Source organism: Aethalodelphis obliquidens, unplaced genomic scaffold (genome assembly GCF_003676395.1).
Source record: "Aethalodelphis obliquidens isolate GAN/ISIS:26980383/991018 unplaced genomic scaffold, ASM367639v1 scaffold26, whole genome shotgun sequence".
Lineage (NCBI taxonomy): Eukaryota > Metazoa > Chordata > Mammalia > Artiodactyla > Delphinidae > Aethalodelphis > Aethalodelphis obliquidens.
In genome coordinates this window covers 11,618,805-11,644,738 of record NW_020837970.1, presented here as the reverse complement: position 1 = coordinate 11,644,738, position 25,934 = coordinate 11,618,805, and the positions used below count along the sequence as shown (strand labels likewise).

General features: G+C 44.4%; 1 protein-coding gene and 1 non-coding gene across 9 annotated transcripts in view; one reads left to right on the top strand and one right to left on the bottom strand.

The window, feature by feature from the left end:
- Positions 1-785: 785 nt before the first annotated feature.
- The window catches only part of ZNF609 (zinc finger protein 609), a 244,702-nt gene continuing 219,553 nt past the window's right edge, over positions 786-25,934 (bottom strand). For 4 of the 8 annotated variants that reach the window (XM_027123295.1, XM_027123293.1, XM_027123292.1 and 1 more), the window contains exons 4-10: positions 13,079-13,166; positions 10,016-12,356; positions 8,165-8,573; positions 6,490-6,665; positions 6,025-6,241; positions 5,472-5,550; positions 1,236-5,162 (exon numbers count right to left, since the gene is read on the bottom strand). In XM_027123295.1, coding sequence (XP_026979096.1) covers positions 5,477-5,550; positions 6,025-6,241; positions 6,490-6,665; positions 8,165-8,573; positions 10,016-12,356; positions 13,079-13,166 — 3,305 coding nt within the window. In that variant the 3' untranslated portion in view covers positions 1,236-5,162; positions 5,472-5,476. Of the gene's footprint in view, positions 5,163-5,471; positions 5,551-6,024; positions 6,242-6,489; positions 6,666-8,164; positions 8,574-10,015; positions 12,357-13,078; positions 13,167-25,934 lie in introns of those variants that run through there. The other 4 variants (XM_027123299.1, XM_027123298.1, XM_027123296.1 and 1 more) reach the window with 3 other exon arrangements.
- On the top strand, positions 21,783-21,855 carry TRNAA-CGC (transfer RNA alanine (anticodon CGC)). The gene has a single exon. It is a non-coding gene; the product is annotated as a tRNA-Ala (tRNA).

The following is a 25,934-nucleotide window of genomic DNA, read 5'->3' as shown; positions in this document are numbered from 1 at the left end:
TGTGTTTTCACCCTGGACAAGTCATTAATCTTGGACTCTACCTAATACTCATGAAAAGGAGTTCAGCACCTCTACCCCACACGGTATTAGTAGAAAGTCTGGGCCTGGGGACGTCCCTGACGGTCCAGTGGTTAGGAATCAATCCATGCTTCCACTGCAGGCAGCACAGGTTCGATCTCTGGTCGGAGATCTGATCCCACATGCCATGCATTGCGGCCAAAAAAAAAAAAAAACTTTGGGCCTAGAGATGATTCAACTGAAAAATGAAGGGCTTTGAAGCTGTCTTCCACTGAGCACATAATCCTTAGAGGTATTATAAAGTCCGTGACTGAAAAGTGGTCATTACAGTGAGATATTTACAACAGAGGTCCACATGAATGCTGACAATGGCTAAGTTAATGTAGGCAGTTTAAGATTCTGATGTTAAATTCAAACCCAAGGAATCTATAAGGCAGGGAGGGATAAGGAACCAAGAAAAACAGTTCTCATCTGCAAAGCTAGCGAGTGGACAGCAAACGTGCCTGAGACTTTGCTGCCATCTGCTGGTGGCTCCTCTTTAACACAGCCAGAGTTAGAAAGGCTGAATTGGAAACCCAGGCACTCAGCTAAGATTTCTCTTTCAAAAAGAAAAAACTTCTGCTAGGGTAAGACCACTGTCAGGAAAGAAATATGGTACCCAAAATCTGCAATTAAAAAAGCAACTTAGAAGGGGAAATATTTTGGGAGTGGGAGGGTGGAGTAGGATAGGGGAGGTATGTGAAAGGCAAACTAAGTCTAAATTTAAGAACAGGGACATTAAAAACTTTATTCAATAAATACAACAAATAATAATTTAAAAATATACTTCAAGTCCAAAGCCAATTAAGAAAAGGAAGTAGAGAGATAGGGGAAAAAAAAGGGGGGAGGAGGAAGTCAGAGGAAAAGGAGAAAGTTCAAGAGGTGGAACAATGGTTTTGGTTGGGCTGTGTTTCCGAATGTACCACCCTTTGAAATTTGATCAAATGCTCTTGACCCATAAGCCCTTAGCCCTTGTTCTGATGGGGTAGCCACAGGAGTTCAGCGGCCAGGAATGATTCTCTGGGCTGTGGATCAGAGCAACTCTGGAGGCTGGCATCTGGGGGAGTGTTAGAGGCTAGTTTCCCACTCAGTCCTAAAAACCATCTGATCTAATGCCCAGGCAGGTTTAAGAAGTAGTGCAAACTCTTAGGCAGAGAGCTCCCAGCTGCATAGTTTCACAGGTGAGTGTCCAAAGCCAGGGCCTCTGGGAGACAGGTCCCAGAGTACCCAGGGGTCCAAAGCCACTTTGGTGAATGGGATCTATGGGAGAAGACAGGAGAGGCCAGGGCACAGGATAAAGCTCCTGGGTAAGCCCGCGGCCTGCTGGAAAATACTGCTGGGCAGGAAAGAGCTGCAGGGCAGGTAATCTGGACACTGATTCAACAGCTTGCCATCAGCCAGGGAAGGTGGAGCTGAGGATGCATATGGAGCAGGACCAGGAAGATCAGGAAAGCTGAGGGAGAAAAGTGAGGAGGAAAGAGGAGGCAGCTCAGCAGCAAACTCCAGGAGAAATAACCAGCAGCCCTCACAGGTTTGTGATTGTCTCTTAAAAAGATTTATTTTCTCTTCTTGCCTGAATGTACAAAGGCAAAAAGAGTACAGTTTGTATGTATATATATATATTTATATATATATATATAAAAAAACAAGGAACTTGGTAATGTACACTTTACAGAAGGGAAGAATCAGGAAGACTAAAATTAAATCCAACAGAGCAATGCCAGTGGAACAAAAGCTATGAACAGCAACACTGCCCCTCCAGCCCGGGCCTCCAGCTCGCCCCAACCTGCTCCCAATGGGGGGCTGAGCACCAAGGCAAGCGGGTGGGCTGGGGCAGGAGGGGCTGGGGACGGGGCCTGGGAGGGGCTTGATCCCAGGAGGGGCCCATGGCAGAGGATCATCGGAAAGCTTCCTGGGATGCCCTAATAATAAAACAGATAACAAAGGCCCAGAATTATGGGGCCAGCTAGCTGCCCAGTTGAATCTTGGGGGCATCAGAGTAGACACTGAGATGGTGGTAGGGTACATGGGATAATAAGTGGCGTGGGTGACCTCAAAGCCCGTATACAGTAACACTCTAGCCCTTCTGTAGTCTTACCCTCCCACTCCCGAGACCAAGCCCTTCCACCCCCACCTTGGAGCCTGGAGAGAAGAGGTTCAAGAAGCATCATTTCACTTCATGGGGTGCCGTCTTAACCCTTCTGCATGTGGTCCTTTGACCTTGAGATGTGTGGAGAGGTTGAGGTAAGAGAAGGAAATACACATGTATACATACATGTACAGGCAGGGAAAGGGGATGAGGGGAACTGGCACAGCTTAAATGAGGAAGAAGCAGATGTGAATCCTAAAGAGCAGCTCTCCAGGCCATGGCTGTCCTACCTGGGGACAAAGCTTCTTCCCTCCAGCTTCTCTGTGGGGCCTGGAGGAGCAATGTCTGTCAAAAGAACTGGGCAGGGGTAGCTCAGAGAGAGCCTTGGCCTGGTGGTCTCGGCCCTTAGCAGCCAACACTTCCAGCCTTTGCTGGGGTAAGGTGGGTGGGAATCCTTGAGTGTCTCATCCCTATGACCAGGTCATGGGTGCCACAGTTTCCCCCTCTGTGTTCTTTCTCCCCACGGAGAGAGGTTAGGGGCGGACAGCAAACCCTTCACTCAGTACTCGTTAAGGGTCTCTATTTCATCCATCAGTGCTGCTGTTCTGTGTTACTTCAGGGAGGGAAGACTGGACCTGGCAAGGATCGGGGACCAGGAGGATCAGGGATCAGGCGAAGGCAGTGCCATTCTGCCACTGCTCCTTTTACCTGCTCTTCTGGGCAGCTCAGCTCCTGCCTTTCAAGGGAGACTTGGATATAAGGATCAAAGAGCCAAATGTTTTTTAAGGAAAAAAAGAAAAAACTGTTCCCTTCTGCAGAACCCAAGGATGCCCTGCTAATACAGAAGCTCTTCTTCTCTGTTACAGAACAAAGTGGAAAGGGGCCATGCCTGCCCAACAGGAAAGAAAATGACTCCAAACCGTTTCTTCACAATATGTACAGAGCACGCTGTAAAAGCCAGCGCCAGATACAAAACACACAACAATATTTAAAAACAAACAGGAACAGAGATGGGCCTTGGCTCCACCCGACAGAGTCTGGGAGGGCAAAATCAGGCTGAAATTCAGGTGGGATTAAGGTGTCCACACCAATGACCTCCACGGGTAAAAGGGAAGTCACTGCTCAGAGCACTGCCTGCTGGGGCATCAGGAGGCAGAAGGACTGAATGGGGAAGGGAGGCTGCCTGGGGCCTGTTAAGAGGTCTAAATCAGTGGGGTTTTGGGGAGGGCTCAGAACCCAACTTGAACAAAAACAAGGACATGGAAACCTAGAGGAAAGGTCTATAGGTCAGAGGGGCTCCTCTTGGGCAAAAGACCCTAAGCCTCTCTAGAACAGGGCTCTGGGAATCTTGGAACGCAGCTTCCACTGGGCATTGTGCTTACTGTCTTTCATCTCCATGCCCCAAACTGTCAGAGCCAAGTCCCTGCTCTTAAATGGTCATTTTTGGCACTCTGGTCACAAACACCCATCTCTAACCTAGGTTGGTGTCTGTCAGTCTTCATCTCTCTCTCAATCCACAAGGTCAACGAAAGACAGGAGAGGAAGAAGACAAAGGGATGATACGTCAAAAACTAAGAGCTAAAGCTCCCCACACCTTGGGGAAGAAGTGACTCCAATAAAGCTACCAAATCACTGTCACTTTCCCAGTGACACAGCATAGAGCCTGGACTGGGACTGCATTTCTAAGGAGAGCAGAGAAACGTCTCTGCCTCAAAGCACAGCTCCATGACTACACTCTGTGGCTCCAAGGAGTAATGGCTCGCATGTGTTATCCCAGGGTCTAAGGAATAGATAATCTCCCATGGTCAGTAGCCCCTAAAACAAAAAAGTGTGTTACAAAAAAACACGGCTTATATTGGCACACATGGGGTTACAGGTTGAGCTACATAAAGTCTTGTAGTTGTGTACAGAGAAATTGGGCTGTATAGACTTGTGGCCCTAGATGAGGAGGATACTCAGATGGCTGCTTGGACAGGACATCTCCTAGAAGGGCTGGGTGCTCCCAGGGCCTGCCTCCTGGCTTGCGCTCAGGTGACCTGGCAGACTCCAAAGCTCCCCATGCTGGGGGAGACTATTTTACCTGCCTGAGCCTTAAGAGCCAAGCAGTGGAAAAGAAGAGGAAAGATCAGTGTGGGGAACCCCCTGGGAAAGGCACCAAGGGGTCGGGAGGGAGGTGAGAAAAGGGCAAGGAGTGGGGGCTAAGCAGCAGCAGGGCTTAGTGGGGTTGCAGCTTCTAGTTCACAGACTCCAATTCGTGCTCCAGCTCAAGCTCTCGCCCGGAATCCCCGGGGAGCTCTGTGCTGGTGTTGGGACCCCTGGCCCTCTGCCTGACAGGCAGCCCAAGGCCATGGTGGGGCAAATGCCTAGGTCTCCCTTTCCAGGCTGGGCTCTGAGCGTTTACATGTGCTCATGTGAGACGGGAGAAGTCTTCATGTTTGAAGACCTTGTTTTCACGACTGCAGAGAAAACAGCCCCCAATTTCTTTCCTGAGATTCTAATCCCTCCATGTGCTGCCAGTTCCCAGGGCCCAAACCACTGGGGAGATGCAGGGTCTGGTGATGGTGGTAATGATGGTGAGAGGGGTATGGCTGCTGTGCTGTCTTCAGACCTTACCCAGTGCTCGGGGGTCCCTCCCTGGGGGGCTTGGTACTGCTCCGGCAGCTGACCAGGGGCTTGGGGAACAGACCAGTGACTTCTCTGGGCTGAGGCCCTGTTCCCCTGGTTGCTCCCCGTGCCTTCACCTCCACAGAGGCCACAAGAGTCACTACTGTGGCCAAGAGAATAAATATTTTTGCTAAGTACCGGCTCTCCAGCTCCTGAGGAAGAGGGAGCGTCAGGGAGTCCGGGCGTCTGGTGGAGGCGAGATAACCAAGGGTCTGCCTTCAGTCATGGTGGGAGCGGCAAACAGGATGATCAATACCATTTAACTGATGTCTAAATGGCACCTCCAGCACCTCCTTGGGTGAGCCAGTCTGGGCCCGTGAAGCTGACTTTATCCGGGCACTTGGTGTTCTTTCTGCAAGGGAAACATGGACAGATAACCAGGCATTCAGCCCGCTGGTAAGAAGAACCACAGGGTGGTGCTCCAAGAAAATGAACTGCAGAGGAGGCCAGTCCTGGTCGCTAGGGAAGACGTGTTCCACAGCTCCTCTCAGAGGCAGATGGCTTCATGGGAGACTTATACAAGAGGCTTGCCCAGGGTTCTGCCATTTCCAGACCACAGCCCACAGAGCTATCCTTCACTGTGGCTCTGCAGGGATTCTGTGATCCAGGTATCACCTATCCCTGCTCTCTAGGTGTTGCCCCAAATTAAAAAGTTACTTACCATTCTCACCTCCGGGGGGGTGGGTAGAGTGAAGGAGTGGAGCCTTGCTGGCTGGCAACAATGGCTGTAGAAGAAAGCCCTGAGTGAGAAGGAGGATGTGTTAGTGTGGGACTCCCAGACCCTCCCCTTAAGCACTCTCCCTTTTTGCCAGCTGAGTGGGTATTGGGAAGAGCTTCTCCTTAAATTCCTAGCTCCACTGAGTTCTGGGGTGCTGACAGAAGAAAATCTGATACTTGGATAGATACAGCGGCTTGGGATAGATAGTCAGGCTCTGTTTTTCAGTTGCTTGTTACTCTTTGGCTGTGGGAACACCTGCTCCTTATTCTTCTGAATATCAAAGCCAATTTTCCGGAGGAGTCTGAGAATCCCCAAGCTCCAAGGGATGAAACAAATGTCATGATTTTACTGATTGTCTGCAGGAGGCTAGGACTATGGACAGATGAGACGCTCAAGGGAAAAAAAGGGGGGGGCAGTTCTTGCCAGGGGCCCCCTGCTATGGGCAGTGCTACTGGGATGGAGTAGAAAGGATAGGAAGTGGGGAAGTGAGGCTTACCTGCTGCATAGGGTAAGTTGTACTGTGCTGGGAGCAGTGAGTACCCCAAGTGGTGGTGGTGGTGGTGTGTGGACATCAGGCGCTGAGAAGGGGAGGTTCGGGGCCGGTCAACACTCCTTTCACCCCCGCCTGCTCCCCCGACGCTGCTACAGCTGCCACCACCCCCAACCGCCCCACAGCCTCCCCGATCTCTCTCCTGAGAAGTTTTATCACTTATCTGGAAAGGAAAGCAGACACAAAAGCTCTACTGTGAGACACATACATGAAAGCAAGATGCCCAGAGCCCACATTACAGCTCCTTAAAGATGCAGGTCACCTAAGAATCAAGGAGGTGCCTGGCAGAGCTATTGTCAAGTCAGCCAAACCACACTGTGGTTAGGACTTGAACTAGTCCATCCTCTCCCAGACCCTGGATCTGGCCTTATTTGTCTCTGACAACAGTCAGTGTCACTGCACTTCCCTCACCGTGGGAGACTTGCTCTTGTAATGACTGGCATGCTGCTGCAAGAGGTCCAGGGCTTTGGACTCTGAGCTGGATTTACAACTGACACTGGGGCTGGCTCGTGCCTTGTCAGCATCTTCACCCCCTGAGACCTTGCTGCCATACGGGGAGAAAGAGTAGCTGGAAGGCAGGTAGGAACCTGGGGAAGAGAAATAAAGCAGTCAAAGAAATGGGAGAGGGAGAAGAAACTCTGCTTCAGTGAGCCTGGTGAGGCTCAGGCTGAGATATTTTCCACTGCAGTGTCTTCGGGCTGAGACTCAGTGTGTACTTCCTTCACTGATCTCTAGAGGCAAACAGCTAAGGGATATTAGGAACATGGCCCTCAGTTTCTGGGGAACCAACTTCCTTAGAGCCCCAATCTCAGATTTATCTTGGAGAGGTGATACAGTCATAGGATTTGAAAGATATTGGATATGGAGATGTCCTTGGGCTCAAATCCTTCCTCTACTTACCAGTTAGGTAACCCTGAACAAAATTAACAAATTAATTAGCTCAAATTAACCTTCTGAGCTTCAGTTTCTTGACCATCAAAATGAAGATACCAATACTTATTTCATAGGATGACAGAGAAGATTAAATAAGATAATGTACATAAATCACCTAGTCCAGTGCCTGGCACAGAGCAGGTGCTCATCAAATAGAACAACTGTTTTTATATAGAAGGATTGGGGTAACAGGAGAAGGGAATACTACAGGATGAGACAATTTCCTATCTCAGTTTGAAAAGCTTAAGTGTCCTACTTAGTATTTGCCTTATAATGTCAATATCAAGCCTATTTCAGCTGCTCTCCTATAGGGAGGTGGGAGCTCCAAGAAGTGAAAGAAAGAGTCTTCCACCCCAGAAGCATCCCACATGGCTCTTCAGGCAACAGAGATCAGTGAGTAAAGTGAGCCTTTTCTTCTAACAAGTTAAAAAACACTTTAACTCCTACCTTGTGCCTCCCTCCCCAAGAACTCATGGATGGCAGTATAAAGAGTTTATCTGTCCCAGACTGAATCTTTCTAGCTGGACTTACCCCCAGTATGACTTCAAACTGCTCTTCCCCTCACCAACTGCCTCCTGACCTTACAGCTAAACACAATTTTGCAAATGAATACATGCACTCTCCTGGGTTGAATTTTATTTGTTCCACGGTTCTCTCCTGCTACAATTAAGTTGTAAGCTCCTTGAGGGGATTGAGCTAGTCTTCCGCTATTTCTTTTGTATTCCCCACAGTGCCTAGCACATTGCAAAATGTAGAGTATGTGTTTTTGTTTGTTTGTTTTTCTGGCCATTCCCCGAGGCATGTGGGATCTTAGTTCCCTGACCAAGGATTGAACCTGTACCGGCTGGGACCACCAGGGGAGTCCCTAGAGTATGTGTTTAGAAAATCCCAGCTGAGGGAAGACGGCTCTGGTAGAGAGGGGGTTTTGCCTTTAGTTATCCATAAAAATTGACTGTAGAGTCAACCCTCTAGCTGGTGCAAGGGAGGGAGAAGTGGTCCCACAGACTGTAAGTAGGGGTCATTCAAGGAGCTCAGGATTAGTGCCCACTTCACAGAAGGCCACATTCAAATCAGAGCTGTCATCTACCTGAGCCTCAGTAAGCCTTAGAGCTGAGCAAGAAAACTCTGGATTCGAAATCTGTGCCTCATTTACCTTCCCACTGAATGGAACAGCAGCTGGAATTCGGTGCCGTACCTGGGTAGTTCTGCATCATCACGGCAGGCATACCCCGGTAGCTGGGGTGGTTGGGGTCATAGGACTGGCTGTAGGAGTAGCCGTGCATGTAGGGGATGTAGGACTGGTGCTGGGTGAGGGGAGAGGACACAGGCACGTGGACACCTGGTCGGGGCTCCTTGCTCCCGAGGCGGGATTCCTCAGACGTGGGCAGCTTGCAGTCACTACTTGTGCTTTCCTTCCCGTCCTCCTTGGGCACAGAGTCCTTACTCCGACTCCTTTCCTCCTTCAGTTTGCGGTCCCGCTCCTCCTTCCACCGCTCATCCTCTGACTTGATGTCTGAGTACTTAGCAGGATAAACATATGTCCACATCCGGGGCTCTGCTTCCTACAACAATCACAGAATCAGCTCTGAGCGTTTTACAGATTTCAAGCCCAATGTCCCCGTAGAAACACCAGAGCAGATAATACTAGACATCTGGGGCACAGCAGGATCTTGGCCTCTACTGACCTTTGTTTAAAATCACCTCTGGTCCCTCCTGCTTAAATGCGTGTCTCCTCCCCCCATAAAAGGAAATAAGATGTGGTGAAAGAAAGGGAAAATCTACCAGTGGGTCTTCTCTAGGCGAGAACAAGCATTCTGGGGAAAGGACTCCTTGACTAGAAGAAGCCGTTCCCTTTCCAAGGATATTTAGGTGGTTTCCCTTCTTCAGAGCAAACTCAGGGGCAGAGAGCTACAGGTGCTGCCCCGCTCAGAGGAGGGTGGTCTAACTGTGGCACAAAGAGGGAAGGGGAGACTTTCTAAGTCTGAGGAACAGAGCAAAATGTAAGACCAAGTTCTTAGTTCTAACTCTGCCTAGAAAACCTTTTTTTTTTTTTTGCGGTACGCAGGCCTCTCACTGTTGTGGCCTCTCCCGTTGCAGAGCACAGGCTCCGGACGCACAGGCTCAGCAGCCATGGCTCACGGGCGCAGCTGCTCCACGGCATGTGGGATCTTCCCGGACCGGGGCACGAACCCATGTCCCCTGCATCAGCAGGCGGACTCTCAACCACTGCGCCACCAGGGAAGCCCCTAGAAAACCTTTTTGAGAGTAACTCACTGTGAGTTCTGTACTTCTGGCCTACTTTAAAAAATGGAGAGACCACCATTAACTCATTCCATAGGAACCACACAGTGGAAGAAACACTGGACTAGGAATCACTAGATACCTGGGTTCCAGTTCTGGCTCTGCCAGTTAAGCCTCAAGTAATTCCAGACAAATCAAGCTAACTTGCCTGGGCCTCTCTTGTCAAATGCGAAAAACACCTTTTACTGGTGTAAAAAGTGCTTTTTTAAAAAAAAATGTTAGGGCTTCCCTGGTGGCGCAGTGGTTAAGAATCCGCCTGCCAACACAGAGGACACAGGTTCAAGCCCTGGTCCGGGAAGATCCCACATGCCATGAAGCAACTAAGCCCGTGCGCCACAACTACTGAGCCTGCGCTCTACAGCCCACGTGCCACAACTACTGAAGCCCGCGCACCTAGAGCCCATGCTCCGCAACAAGAGAAGCGACCACAATGAGAAGCCCGCGCACTGCAACAAAGAGTAGACCCTGCTTGATGCGACTAGAGAAAGCCTGCGTACAGCAACAAAGACCCAACGCAGCCAAAGATAAATAAGAAACAAACAAAAAAAGTTAAAATGATTTACCAAAGTAAAGAATCCGTAAAATTATAGATTTATTCTGCAAATCTGTATTCTGTTGATTCCCTACAAAAGGACAGCCCTGATTTGTGAGGAAGACAGAAAAACTATCAAACGGTATTTCTGTTTCCTTCCAGAACAGTTACCTGTCGGTACCAGAGTATTGGATCCACCTCTGCCTGTCGGCCACACTCGGCACCTGTCTTCGCCTCAGAGGCCTCCTTGCCTAGGTGGCTGGCCTCACTCAGCTTTACTTTAAGTCCTTCCGGGGCCTGGCTGGGGAGCTTGGAAGAGTCATCCAACTTGGGAATAATGACTGATTTGGCAGGGTCAGCCCCTTGCTCCTTGGCCTTCCCGGGTCCTGACTTCACCAGGTCTGTCAGGCTGGGGGCCTTGGTGAGACTTGGTGGAACTGACGGCTTTTGCTTCCATTCTTCCTTGAGTGCTGCCTCCCGCTCCTTCAGGCCCATCTCTGCCTTCTTATCCAGTCCCCGCTGCTGCTGCTCCAAGCTCTGCCGTTTCTGCTGTTCTTCATACTGCTGCCGGTAGGCTGTGTTAGTGCTCAGGAGGTGGGTGTGGTAGCTCTGGTCGCTGTAGCCATAGGGGGGCACATAGGCATACTGGTTGTAGTACAGGGACTGCATGTACATGTTGGGACGTTGCTGGATGACGGAGGGCTGCTGACTGGAACTGCTCAGCTCTGGTTTCTTTTCCTCACAGGCATCGTTCTTCACTTTACCCTCTATGCTCTCAGGCTCCTCATCCTTTTTTGTCTTCAGGGCCTGGCTCTCCACTCCTGCCTGGCTGCTGGGGTTCAGAGTCCCTGGGCTGGATTGTGTGTAACTTGGAGAGTAGTAACTCTCAAAGCCTTGGTAATATGGTGAGTCTTTGCTCTGTGGCTGAGGGGGGAAAAGGGTTTTCTTGGCCCCGTCCTTAGCCAACTGTTCAGGGTCCTTTGATTTGACGCTTTCCACTTTGCCCTCCCCATCCTCCCCTGCATCAGAGATGTCGGAGTATGCAGGGCTGTTGGTTTTGACTGAGCTGGCTTCAGCCCCATTCTGGGTCACTACATGTAAGGGGGTCATGGGCTGGGTAGGGGTAGTGCTATCTAGGCGGCTACAGCCTCCAATTGAAGGGCTGGGAGCATTGTCCGTGAAGCTGTAGATCTTGTCAGCTTCCGCCTTGATGCTAGCCAGTCGGCTCTGGTGGGGGTCTGAGGAGCCATTTAGAAGCACCTCCATCTTCATCCCATCTCCTGATGATTCCCTGAATGGGCTTTTGCCTTCTTCTGCTCGACACACCTTCCCAGGGGTCAGAGGACTTTCAAGTTCCTTTGAAGATTCCTTCTTTTTTTTGTCTTTCTTTTTCTTGTCCTTGGCTGGAGTCAAGGCAGGGTTGACTGTGAAAGGTTCTCCCATCACAGTGGGCTTGGGCTGAATGGGCTTCAGCTGGGGGCTGTTGGGCATGGCCTGGACCACTGTGGTGGTCAAGCCTGAGGAGGAGCCTGGGCTTGCTGCTGTGAAGGTGGCTGTCTGGAAGGTGTAAATCTGCTGTGGGGGGATGGCAGGGGCAATGGGCCGGGCTGACTTTAAACTTTTGGAAGGAATCCTTTCAGGTTTCAAACTAGAGGGCTTTTTACATTTTTCTTTTTCCATACACTTCCTTTCCAAAGACTCAAAGGCGTCATTGCTTGTTTCATCCATTACTGAGGGTCCATCATCAGAGCCATCATTGGATAAGGCCCCGAGATCTGGGTCCCCTTCCCCACTCAGCTTTTTCTTACAGAGGCCTTTTGTGCTGAATTTGCTTGAAGGAGAAGGGCTATGGGGCTCTATGAGCCGAACTTTGGGGGTAGCGGAGCGGGCAGGGGACAAGGAACCTTTTTGTGAGACAGATGCACCATTGCAGCTCCCGAGGTCTGCATGTAGGGTGGGCTCCTCTCCGTACTCACTGTCTCCATCTGCTTCTGGCTTGCTGTCGTCATCTGTATGGGCATGAGCTTGGTGGTACTTAAGTCCATTGATGTGCTTGTACTTTTTGTTGCAGTTTGGGTGGGGACAGTCAATCAGGACTGGGGAAGGACAATTTCTGTCTAGAACAGTGGGTTCCACTTTGGTCCCAGGGAGGGGGCCAGTGGCTGAGCCCATGGAATTAGTACGGACACGCTTGCTCCCTTTGGAGTCCTCTGAGCTAGAATTCAGCTCCATGTCTGAAAGGGGTTTGTTTTTCCGCTTAGTAGCTGAGGAAGGGCTGGCCTTGACATCCTCAGAGGTGCTGCTGGCAGCTGGGCGATGTTCCGAAGAATTCTGGCTGCCCCGACGGCCTTTGCTATTGGCTCCTGCTCGGGTTTTGCTGCTACTGCTGGTCCCTTTGCTGTCAGAGGCTGTGGCTGTCTCATTGACAGGTGTGTTACTGTTGGGACGCATGCGTTTGCCTCTACCCCGACCATTGCGCATTTCCAAGTCACTGGTGGGAGAGTCACAGAACCTTGGCAAATGACAAACACAACAGGATATTATTAAGAAAAAAAGCTATCTTCAAACCAGTTTAGCTGCAGCCTCCAGAAGAACTGTCCATATGGTAACTATCATTTTCAGTGAATATGATTTGTTAAAGGAACTTCTGAAAGCATGGTAACTGCATTAACTGGTGAGCTCCTAGAATGTTATCTGCATACTAACTATAAATTATTCCCCAAGATTTGGGTTCCCGTAACCCTGACAAACTGGAAATTAATATTAGGAACCAGCTGTAAAGTGCTATTCCCTGAAATATCAGTCTTACGGCCAACTGCAACTTTGAAAAGGTCCTTGTGAAACCCAGACTGTCTAGTGGAGTTTATGAAACTGAAAATGTTTTCGAGTTTAAACTTCTGAGAGATAGCTACTATCAAAAAACATCATCAATGAATGCTTATTCACCTGTAGTCAGATTCTGGCCTTGGTCTCAAGGTGACTGTAGGTAGAAGCCAGAATTCAGTCATTCCAGATAAAGACTTAAATAGGATCTTCTCACCATTCCTACCCATTGATGTATTCTTCTTGAATGCCAGATGAACATAATGCCTTCCCTTGTTTCTATAACATAACTGTCCTTTAAAAGCTGGGTGTCTTTTAAAAGCTGTCCAATTCTAACAGGATAAAGGTATAAGGGATCACTGATGAGGGTGGTTCAGATTAACATAAGCTAAAAAGCTGCAGAGTGCTTACCTGGGGGGTGCCCAGTCATGTCGTGTGCAGTCAAGAAGTGTACCTACGTAAGTCTTGTTCCTCCATGTTACATTCACCACCAACATCCCTGAAAGACAAGAAGACTCAGATATAGACAAGAGAAATGCTGTTGGCCACTGAGAAGAGTATTTTCCATCTGAGTAGCATTCTGGCTCCAGTAGGAGGGTTTAGGGGGTGCTCTAGGTCCCAGTGGGCCTAACAGCATTAGGCTGGAATAGTTCCACGGGAACTGCCTACAACACTAACAGGGCCCCTTAGGATGGGCAATGGTTGCAAAGATTCCATGGTCCAGTTAAGGCACATTTTCCTAACTTTTAAAAAATTACACAGTATTTCAAATACACTAAAAAAATACAAAGGATAACTAAACAAAAACTCATGTACCCACCACCCAGCTCAATGGATTTATAAAATTTTGTGCTATACTTGCAACAGATTTATTTTTTAAAGAATAAAACATCATAGTTGAAAACCATTGTTTACTATATTTTCAAACTTGCCATTGATAGGATCATGCTGGGTATATAACTTACCTTTCTCACTTAACATTACAAATTTGAGATTTATCAATGTTGACATGAAGAGCTTAACCTATTTATTTTAATGGTGCTCAAGTATGTCATTGCATGATTTGACCACAATTTATACATACTGTTGATGGAAATTTAGATGTTTCTTGCACATTTTCACTCTTAAATGACATCACAGTGAACATTCCTGACATGTTCATTTTATTTAAAAATGGTTTTGAACAGATACCATAGTCACACTCCAAAATTTAAAAGGTAGCAAAAAAAAAAAAAAAAATGCAGACAAACCCCAACATAAAATGAAGTGTCCCTCCTGTCACTGTTCTTCAGCTTTGCAGGTCCCATACTCAGAAACACCCATGGATATCCATGTACTCCTCCAGAGGTATTTTATATATTTATAAGCAAATATGTTTATACATTCTTCCTCAAATGGTAGCAATGTACACCAATGTTCTGCACATTTTCCACATAACCATATATTTTGGATCATTCCACATGAGTAAACATAGAACTACTTCATTCTTTTCAATGGCTGCATATGAATGATTTCAAACCGTACCAACATTTATTTATCCAGTCCCCTGTTGATGAACATTTAGGTTGCTTCATTCTTCTGCTGTTACAAATAACGCTGAATAAATAACCTAGTACAAATGTCTTATCTTACATATCACAGAATATATCTGTAAGATAAATTCCTATAAGTAAAACTGCTAATCACAGAGCATTTGTATTTGGATTTTTCATAAATACTGCCAATTTGCCCTCAGAGAGGATGTACTAATTTATAAACCCACCAGTAGTTCATGAGAACACCTGTTGTCCCTTCCCTGTGGCAACATAGTATTCTCAAACTTTCTGGTTTTGCCAATCTGACTGGAGAAAAATGGTGTTTTATGTAGTTTTAATGTCATGTTTCTTATTATGAGTTCGTATAGCATTTCATTACAAGATACCATTATGAGACATTTGTATTTACGTTCTAATGAACTGTCTGTTCATATCCTTTTCTCATTTTTCTACTGAATTATAGTCTTTTTCTTATTTGTGACTGTTTATATACCACAGTAAGCCTTTTGACTGTACTACAAATCAGATATTTCCCTCAGTTTGTCATTTGCCAACGGTGGTTAATGCTATGCAGAAATTACTTACTTTTAGGTTGTTACATTTATCAATCTTTTATGGCTTCAGAATTTTTATCATATTTCAAAAGGCTTTCCCCATTCCATCACTTTATTAATAGTTTTTTTTCTTATGGTTTCTTCTAGTATTTTTATGGTTTGATTTTTTAATATTTTAATCTTTGATGCACCTGGAATTTAATATGGTATAAAATGTCTGACATGGACTTTTTTTTTTTTTGGAGGCACTGCACAGCTTGTGGGATCTTAATTCCCCGACTAGGGATTGAACCTGGCCCTAGGCAGTGAGAGCACAGAGTCCTAACCACTGGAACTCCAGGGAATTCCCTGACATGGACTTTTTAATTTTGTTTTTTTTTTTGCCTTAATTCTAAATTATTTTTGGTTAGTTTTACATTGAATGAAGTCAAATATATTAAGCTTTTCCTTTATTTATTTTTTTTTGCAGTACGCGGGCCTCTCACTGTTGTGGCCTCTCCTGTTGCGGAGCACAGGCTCTGGACGCACAGGCTCAGTGGCCATGGCTAATGGGCCTAGCCGCTCCGTGGCATGTGGGATCTTCCCGGACCGGGGCACGAACCCGTGTCCCCTGCATCGGCAGGCGGACTCTCAACCACTGCGCCACCAGGGAAGCCCAGCTTTTCCTTTATTGTTTGTGCTTTTTATGTCTAATCACAAGGTCATAAACATTCTACCATGAAATATTTTATAGGTATCTTTAACAAGCTAAGAATGTTTTTTACATTTTTAGTGGTAGAAAAAAATGAAAAGGAGAATAATATTTTGTCATGTGAAATTATATGAAATTCAAATACTGCTCAGAAATAAAGTTTTATTGGAATATAGCCACATTTATTCATTTGCCCATTGCCTATGCCCAATTACACGCCTCAAGGCAGACAGAGTTGAGTATGTGTAATAGAGGCTATATGGCCCTCAAAGCCTAAAATGTTTACTATTTGGCCCTTTACAGAAAAGGTTCACCAACCCCTGTTTTAGATCTTTTTTTCTAATATAAGCATTTAAGGTATAAATTTCCCTCATAGCCCACTTTAGTTGCAGTCCACAAGTTTTGATATGTTTTCATTATCATTCAGGTCAAAACATTTAGTTTTCCTGGCTTTTTTTTTTGTTTGTTTTGATTCTGGATTTATTTAGAAGAGTGTTGTCAAATTTTCAAATACCTGGGAATTTTCCAACTATCTTTTTGTTCCTGATTTCTAATATAATTCTATTGTGATTAGAAAACATACTATATATGATTTCAATTCTTTTAAATTTATTGAGAATTAATTTATGGTATAAAATATGGTCTATCTTGAAGAACATCCCATGTGCACCTGAAAAGAATATTTCAAAATGTATACTCTGCAGTTGTTGGGTAGCCTATAAATGATAGATCAAGTTGATTGATAATGTTTTTCAAATCTTCTATATCCTTATTAATTTTCTATCTTCTTATCAATTATACTTGCCACTTGTTCTTGCTTAATGGAACTCCTATTTGGACCTTCTAGACTAATCCTCTTATCTTTCTAGCCTATTTCCCATTTCTTTGTCTTCTGGTTGTATATTATAAGGGATTTCCTTCATCTTCTAGGCTACATACTGAAATTGTCATTTTTACCATTTTTAATTAAAAAAAAGTATCCTTGTTTCATGGGATACAGTATTTTATCTCTGAAGATATTTCATTATATATTTTTTTCTCTGAATAGTCTTTTGCTCTCTCAGTAGTTTTTTCCCTCTAACTCCTTTTTTTGTTTGCTTTGTCCTACATTCTCTTGTTTTTCAGGTTTTCCTCAAAAAGTTTGGTGATCTTCGGATCTTGTTCATATTTAAATGAAAGGTAATAAAAATTGGACTGGAAGCACTATGTGTGGGCCTTTCCATTAAGCCATGAATACTGGTAGAGATTTTTCCTCCTTTCCAGGACTTGTCAGATTCCCCCAGAGAAGAACTCTTTAATTTCTTACCTGCCTGCCAGTTTCTCTATGTTATGTGGATTTTCACTTGGTCCTTGGTACAGCACCCTGCCTTCCTCTATGCCCAGTGTCCCTGCTCTGGTTGAAACTCTCCGAAGAGTGAACATCAGTTTTCTGTAATGGCAGAGGGGCTGTGTAGGATGGGGATAATAATGCACAGCCTTTGCCTCTTCTCTAGACCTTCAGCCAGTCTTCTGTTTTCAGCTTCACCCCATATTCCCTGTGTTCAAAGGTACTGATATTTCCAGTTTCTGAATATTTCTAGAAATCTGTGGTACAAACTCCTTATTCTTGGCTCTCCTTCCTCCCAACCTCAGGTAAACAAAGAAACAAACAAGCTTCTGTTTTTTCAGGTCTCTTAAATCAGCATTGTGCATCTGCTTTCTAGTGTCCCAAGTTTTACTGATTTATACCTGTCTGTCTTCTTTACCTTGTGAGTTTGTATCTTAAAAACAAAATCCCTTTACTGACATTTGAATGGGTTTTAGGGGGAAGGTAGGAGGTAAACATGTACTTTCAATCTACCATATTTAACCAGAATACTGAATTTACTTTTTTAAAAGATAAATAAATTATTTATTTTTGGCTGTGTTGGGTCTTCGTTGCTGCCTGAGGGCTTTCTCTAGTTGCGATGAGCGGGGGCTGCTCTTCGTTGCAGGCTTCTCACTGCAGTGGCTTCTCTTGTTGCAAAGCACGGGCTCTAGGCGTGCGGGCTTCAGTAGTTGTGGCGTGCGGGCTCAGTAGTTGTGGCTCGTGGGCTCTAAAGCGCAGGCTCAGTAGTTGTGGTGCACGGGCTTAGTTGCTCTGCGGCATGTGGGATATTCCTGGACCAGAGGTGGAACCCGTGTCCCCTGCATTGCCAAGCGGATTCTTAACCACTGTGCCACTGGGGAAGTCTCCCTGAATTTACTTTTATTTATCTGTTTGGTATACAGTACTTGGAGTGTACAACCTACCTAGTTAAGTTTCTAATTAGAATTTCTCTAATTCAGGAAAGTCATTACCTGTTGTATATTAATTTACTGTCTTTCTGCCATTCTTTTTTTTTCTAGGACTCACGTTGATCTCTCATATATTTTTTCTTTGTGCTTGATTCTTTCAATTTATAATCTTTTCTTTGACTACATGCAGCCTAGAATTTATCCAATGTATTGAGGTTTTTTTTTTGTTTTTTGTTTTTGCGGTACGCGGGCCTCTCACTGATGTGACCTCTCCCATTGCAGAGCACAGGCTCCGGACACACAGGCCTAGCAGCCATGGCTCACGGGCCCAGCCGCTCCGCGGCATGTGGGATCTTCCCGGACTGGGGCACGAACCCGTGTCCCCTGCATCGGCAGGCGGACTCTCAACCACTGTGCCACCAGGGAAGCCCTGTATTGAGGTTTTTAAAAAATTTCAATGACTATAATATATAATTATATTTAAATGACTTTTTCTCATTTCCAAAATTTTAAACTGGTTAATTTTTCATATCTACATGACATTATTTAATTACTGGCTGTTTGGTTCACAGTTTTATTTTTTTCATAGTTTTATTTTTAAAAGAGTTTATTATTCTGTTTCTCTTTAAGAATTCTAAACATACTTATTACAGTCTTTGTACCATATGTTAATTTCATTAGGTGTGCGTTCAATTCCTGATGGTTAAATTTTTAAAACTAATTTAAAATTTTTGAGATAATTATAGATTCACATACAGTTGTAAGAAATAATAAAGAGATCCCACATGCCCTTTAATGGTAACATTTTGCAACAAAACTATAGTATAATATCCCAACCGAGATTCTGCCATTGATATAATGAAGACACAAAATATTTCCATCAACACAAGGGTACCTCATGTTGTCCTTTCCTGGCTACACTCATTTCCCTCCCATCCCCACCCCTCCTCAATTCCTGGCAACTAGTAATCTGTTTCTCATTTCTATAATTTTGTCATTTCAAAAATATTATATAAATGGAATCATATAGTATATAACCTTCTGGGGCTGTTTTTTTTTTTCTACCAGCATATAGTTCTCTGGAGATTTATCCAGGTTGTTGTATGTATCAATAGTTTAGTCCTGGGCTTCCCTGGTGGCACGGCGGTTGAGAGTCCGCCTGCCGATGCAGGGGACACAGGTTCGTGCCCCGGTCTATAAACTATAAAAAAAAGTTTATAATAGTCCTTTTTATTGGTGGTTTGGTATGGAGATACCATAGTTTGTCCTACCACTCACCTGCTGAAGGACATCTGGGTTGTTTCCAGTATTTGGCTATTATGAATAAGCTGCTATACACATTTGTGTACAGGTTTTTGTGTGAACTTAAGTTCTTTTGTTTTTTAAAAATAAGATTTATTTATTGGTTTTGTTTTGGCTGTGTTGCACAGCATGGCATGTGGGATCTTAGTTCCCTGATCAGGGATCAAACCTCCACCCCCTGCAGTGGAAGCGTGAAGTCTTCACCAGTGGACCACAAAGGAAGTCCCCTGAACTTAAGTTTTTCATCTCTCCCAAATAAATACCCAAGAATGCATTTACTGGGTCATATTGTAGCTGCATTTAGTTTTTTTTTAACTTTTAAAAAAATATTTATTCATTTATTTATTTTTGGCTGTGCTGGGTCTTTGTTGCTGCATGCGGGCTTTCTCTAGTTGTAGTGAGTGGGGGCTAGTCTTCGTTGCGGTGAGCGGGCTTCTCATTTTGTGGCTTCTCTTGTTGCGGAGCACGGGCTCTAGGTGCACGGGCTCAATAGTTGTGGCTCATGGGCTTAGTTGCTCTGCCGCAATATGGGATCTTCCCAGACCACAGATCGAACCCATGTCCCCTGCATTGGCAGGCGGATTCTTAATCACTGCACCACCAGGGAAGTCCTCTCTCTCTCTTTTTAATCTTAGCCATTCTAATAGTTGTATAGTAATATCTCATATTGTGATTTTTAATTTGCATTTCCCTCAGGCTAATGATGTTAAACATCTTTTTCATGTGCTTATCTGCCATCTGTATATCCTCTTTGGTGAAATATCTGTTCATATTTTAGCTCATTTTCTGACTGGATTGTTTTCTACTGTTGAGTTTTGAGAACTCTTTATGTATTCAGATACTAGTCCTCTGTTGGATATTTCTATATATTTTATATATATATATATATAATGTAAAGGTGTTTTAGTTGTATTTAGTGGGAGAAATCAGGAAAGGTATGTCTACTCCATCTTCCTGAAAATGGAAGTCCTGGTTAATTTTTGGTGGTAATCTTTCTTAGCATTAGATTTCTATTATATATAATTTTGGTTTGCAGTCTCTTTTTTGAAAGAGATGTTTTTGTTACTAATGTCCCCCCTTCTCTGTTTAATAGTTTTGCAATTTCTTCCATCTAGCCCCCTAAGGACCTAGTCTGAAGAGGTCTTCTAATGGCCTGAGCCATTAGAAGATATCACAGTTCTAATCATTGAACCAGAAGGCAGCTTCTTCACAACTCCTTAGGCTTCCCTCCTCCTCCACTCAATTAACTTTTTTTCTTTTTTAAGTAACAAGTTCTTTATCAAGGGCAATTTTTTTTAAAGCTCCAACAACAGGTAGGTTCTATTATAATCAAACCTAATACAATAGATTGATTTCATTAGTTGCTCCAATTCTTCACCTTTGTCTGAATCTACACAATTTGCCATGCAACTAACTTGCCACTTGTCACTCTGTTGTGAAGCCCTATACCTATATACCCTTTAAAAAAAAATCCGCTTTATAGTTATAATTTATATACAATAACATCCATTCATTTTAAAATATATAATTTGATGTGTGATTAATATTTACAGTTGTATAATTACTACCATGATCAATTTATAGAACACTTCCATTAGTCAAAAAGTACTCAGCCCTTGTGCAATCAATCTTATTTCACCATCCCCAGCCCCAGACAATGACTAATCTGGTTTATATTCCTATAGCTTTGCCTTTTCCAGAATTTCATATAAAATGAATCAGACAGCTTGTAGTCTTCCACATCTGGCTTCTTTCACTTACTTAACATAATGCTTTTGAGATTCACCATGTTGTTGCATGTATCAGTAAGTAGTTCATTTCTTTTTGTTGCTAAGTTCAATTAACTTTTTAAAAGTCTCCTTCCATGAAACTGGTTGGGGGGGGTGGCATCCTACTCCCCTGGCCTCAAGTTCTCTCTATTTATGAACTATCTCTATAGATATTTTCAGTACCAGGAACTCACCTCTCAGGCACCGTTCTCTGGTCCCATACCTGGAGGCCAGCAGGCCCACAGTTTCAGCCTCACTCAGTGACTTGCATCTCTTCTGTTTTTGGTCCATGGATAAGATTATTTTGTTTGTGAGCCCAAACATGTTCTCTGATTTTCACTTTATATATTTTACTTCTTGCTATGTGTTCAGAACAAAAGGGATGTGTCGAAAGTTTGAATACAGTAATTCAATGTGCCCAAAGGCACATTTTCTATGTAATGTATCTAGAGAATAAGACTCTAGAATTTGGACTTCCCTGGTGGCGCCGTGGTTAAGAATTTGCCTGCCAATGCAGGGGACACGGGTTCGAGCCCTGGTCTGGGTGGATCCCACATGCCGCAGAGCAACTAGGCCTCTGTGCCACAACTGCTGAGCCTGCACTCTAGAGCCCGCGAGCCACAACTACTGAAGCCCGCGCGCCTACAGCCCATACTCCGCAACAAGAGAAGCCACTGCAATGAGAAACCCATGCACCACAATGAAGAGTGGCCCCTTCCTGCCACAACTGGAGAAAGCCCGTGTGCAGCAACGAAGACCCAACACAGCCAAAAATAAAATATGAAAAAAAAAAAAAACTGAGCAGAAAAGAAAAAAAACAACTTAAAAGGCTCCAAAATTAGTCTTTTGTTTGTCTTTGGTCATAGACTAATAAAATACTATTTGATTAAGCACTCCCAGGGCCTATCTGTAATAACTCAACTATATTCTTCTTTGATGTAGAATGCTGTCTAAAGATCACTGAACTTGCAGTCAGAAAACCTTAGTCCAAATCCTTGCTCTGGGACTTCCCTGGTGGTCCAGTGGTTAAGACTCAGCGCTCGCAATGCAGGGGGCCCAGGTTCGATCCCTGGTCAGGGAACTGGATCCCGCATGCCACAAACTAAGAGCCTGCATGCCACAACTGAGACGCAACGCAGCCAAAAATAAATAAATAAATACATTAAAAAAAAAAAGCTACTTTGTAAATAAGGAAATGGAAGCCCAGAAAGGTTAAGTAATTCACTTATTACTCATTATTGATGAGTGGTCAGATCTTCAAGGCATTACACAGCTATCTCTTAATGGGTTCTGATGCTTTTTACACAACTTCCTTAATATGTCCCCTTATCTTCATCTTACATAAAAGATACATAAAGGACTGTAGGGAGGCATCCAGGGGGAAAGAGGACAGGATTTCTATCCCTTTCTAGAGCCCTGGCATCTTAAGGGAAATGACAAACCTCCTAAGAAAGCAATTGGGCTAAATTCTCTCTGGCTGTTAGCAAAGTGAATTCACATGGATGTCTCCTCCCAGTGATGGGCTGCTCTGATTACTGTATAACCAATTTGAATAGGAACAGGGTACATTTATTTCTAGACAAGGTAAGACTTAGAAGTAGGCACCTCATTTACAAGGGCAGATGAGCATAACTGTATATAGACAGCAGGTATACAATTCAAAGAGGAATGTTATTCCTACTCTTGAAACAGCTGGGTAGGAACACGTGTTTATAAATCTGTCTCCCTCCTCTGGTATAATCTGCAAACGTTAACAATAATGAATGAGCTGAAAAGATGACAGTTCAGAGTGCTGGAGATGGGAGAGGGGAAGAGGAAAAATTCTAATATGGAAAAACAAAATGGAAGCTTGTTTAAATGTCAAAGCAAACAGTTTTCTGAAGTATAACTCTCTTCCTACAAGGTTCTGAGTTGAGACAGCTGGGAGATTAAGAAGACAGGAAGGAAAAAGCAGAAAATAACACTTAACAGACCTAGTTTCTCTATTAAGGGCTAGCTTTAAGGCAGCAAGTAGGCTGAAGAGAAAGAGAAAAGTTAGTTTTCATTTTAGAAAGCTTTCTATTTTGAATAAGTGTTCACAAAATAAGGAAAGGGTTGGCATGTTTGAAGATAATAAAAATAATAATATGCTAAAAGTAGTAGTAAAAGTAGTGCTTTGTGTTTCTCTAGGTGGTTATTTTCATATTTACCAAGGGCATCACAGACATAATCTCATTAAACATTACTAAATTTTAGAGTGCTGAGTTAAGTATTCTCCCTTCTTAAAGGCGATCAACACCAGAACATGGTAAAGGGGAAATGACTTAGGTATGAGGCAGCAATCAGGTTCCCCCAGGTAACAGGAGGAGTGCAGTGTTAAGACAAAACCCATTCCCAAAGCAGCACTGCTTTGTTTCAAGGACAATTCAAAACAGTTGTGCAGGGACTTCCCTGGTGGTCCAGTGGTAAGAATCTGCCTTCCAATGCAGGGGACGCGGGTTTGACCCCTGGATGGGGAACTAAGATCCCACGTGCAGTGGGGCAGCTAAGCCCATGCATCACAACTATTGAGCCCACGTGCTCTACAGCCTGTGGGCCACAACTAAGAGAGCCCGCATGCCGCAACTACTGAGCCCATGCACTCTGCTGCCACGATGAGAAGCCCACGTGCTGCAACGAAGAACCTGCGTACCCATATATGTGGAACCTTAGAAAATGGTACAGATGAACCGGTTTGCAGAGGAGAAATTGAGACACAGAAGTAGAGAACAAACGTATGGACACCAAGGCGGGAAAGCGGCTGGGGGTGGGGGTGGGGGTGTGATGAATTGGGCGATTGGGATTGACATGTATACACTGATGTGTATAAAATGGATGACTAATAAGAAAATAAATAAACATTAAAAAAATAAAAAAGAACCTGCGTGCCGTGACTAAGACCCGATGCAGCCAAATAAATAAATATTGAAAAAAAAAACAGTCATGCAGTCAAGACTGATACAAGCACAATAGTGGAAAGAGTAAATTTGACCTCCAGAGCCCTCATTTTTACCATTTCCACTTAGTACATGCTTTCTCTCAGGGATCTAATAAACTAATGCTCAGTTGACCACTTTCCTTCTTGTATGCCATGTGCTTCCTTGCTTCCTAGCTTCCACTTTCCTTCTTGAAAACACTTCCTTCATTTGGCTTCCAGGACAAGGACACCACACAGGCCTGATTTTCTTCTTATTGTTCTGCTCGCTCCTTCTCAGCACCTTTTGCTGTTACTTCTTCATATCTAACTAATGACTCAAACTTCTATCTCCAGCACCTACCTTTTCCCTGAACTCCAGATTCATATATCTAATTGCAAATTTGACATTTCCATTTGATGTCTCAAAAGAGATTTCAAACTTAACATGACCCAAACTGAGCTCCTGATACCCACCTGTCCCTTGACCACTCCCTTGCCCCCTGCTCCCAATAACAACTTGGCTCTGAGTTTTCCCTATTTCAGGTAATGGCATTTCCATCCTTTCAGGTGTTCAGGTCAAAAACCTTGGGAGTTCTGCTTGACTCCTCTCTTACTCTCACACCACCCCACATCCGACAGTCAGCAAATCTTGTTGGCTCAACCTTCAAAATATATCCAGATTTTGATCATATCTCACTATCTCCACTTCTCTGGCTCCAGGTACTCCTCTAATTATTGCAACAGCCATCCTATCCCTCTCTGACCCATTCTCAACACAGGAGCCAGAGAGATCCTGTTAAAATCCAAGTCATATCCTATCATTCCTCTACTCAAAACCTTCCAAAGGCTTCTTTCCATTTCACCCAGATTAAAGGGCAAAATTCTTATTGTGATCTTAAAGGATTCATGTGATCTCGGCCCTCATTACCTCTCTGATCAACATCATCTACTACTCTGCCCCTCACACTCTGTTCTGGCCTGTGAGTTACTTGTTCCTTGAACACAAGAGGCATGTTCTCATCTTAAGGCCTTGAACTTGCCATTTCATCTATCAGTAACATCCCTTCCCCCCATCCCCCATATTCTCAAAGGTACTTTCCCTTCATTTCTTTCAAATATTTTCTCAAAAGTCATCTCAGTGAGGCCATCCCTCATTCGCACTCCCCACTTCTATACTTTCTAGTTCCCCTTCCTACCTTCCTCCCCATAATATTTATCAGTATGTAACATAGCAGAAATTTTATTTATTCATCTTGCTTATTGTCTGTTCAGTCCTATTAGAATGTAAGCTCTATGAAGAGCAAGGTTTTTGTCAGTTTTTTTGGACTGCTGTATCTATAAGAACTAGAAACATTTTTGGCATATAGTAGATGCTCAATAAGTATATGTTGAATGAATGAATGCTCCTTGTTTCTCTCCAGAAACTCTGTTCAAGTAAGGTATAAAAAACTGATAAACAGAAACCTCAATTAAATAGTTTTGAGGGACCACAAGAAGGAGCTCTCATGCCCTGTGATGGTAGCAGAGCCCAAACAGGAGGAAGAAAGACTCCTCTTCTTTCCTGGCAAGGACTCAGCCAATGAGAAGCTATGGACTCTGTTTACTATAGTGTTCCCAATTTCCCTTTCCCCTCTACAAAAGTGTTCTTCCCTTGCTGTGCAGGAACTCGCATGTGGCTCACCATGGTTGCAGACGCTGAATTGCAATTCTCTGCTGATCTCAAATAAGCCCATCTTTGCTGGAGAAATGTCTGGTCATCTATTTGATTTAGGTCAACATTTTGGTGGCCCCTACGGGGACCAGAGGAGACCCCTGAAGACTCCAGGACTGGTGAGCAAACAGGTGAGGTACCCATAATTGAGCCCACTGAGCTCACTGCTTTTCTTGCTGACCGTGGAATTTGGAGGGTCTTTCTCCTGGATCCAAGCTCATGCCCTCTTTGTGTATGAAGAAATGGCTGGTGTTAGCTTGCAGGCTGTTTGAATTGAGCTGTTTGAACTGTAAGCTGTTCGAGCTGTTTGAAAATTGTTCTTTTACTCTAGAGGAAATCCTCTGAGAAATGGGATCCCAGTTATCTGTGGCCCCCACACCCTGGGACTTTGGCCAATTTTATGTTTAAAAACTGTGGTCCTTCCTCATGCACATTTCTAACTAAATGGACCAACCTGTCCAAAGGCAATTTAGAATATCAATGGCCATTTTTTTTTTTTTTTTTTTTCCGCAGT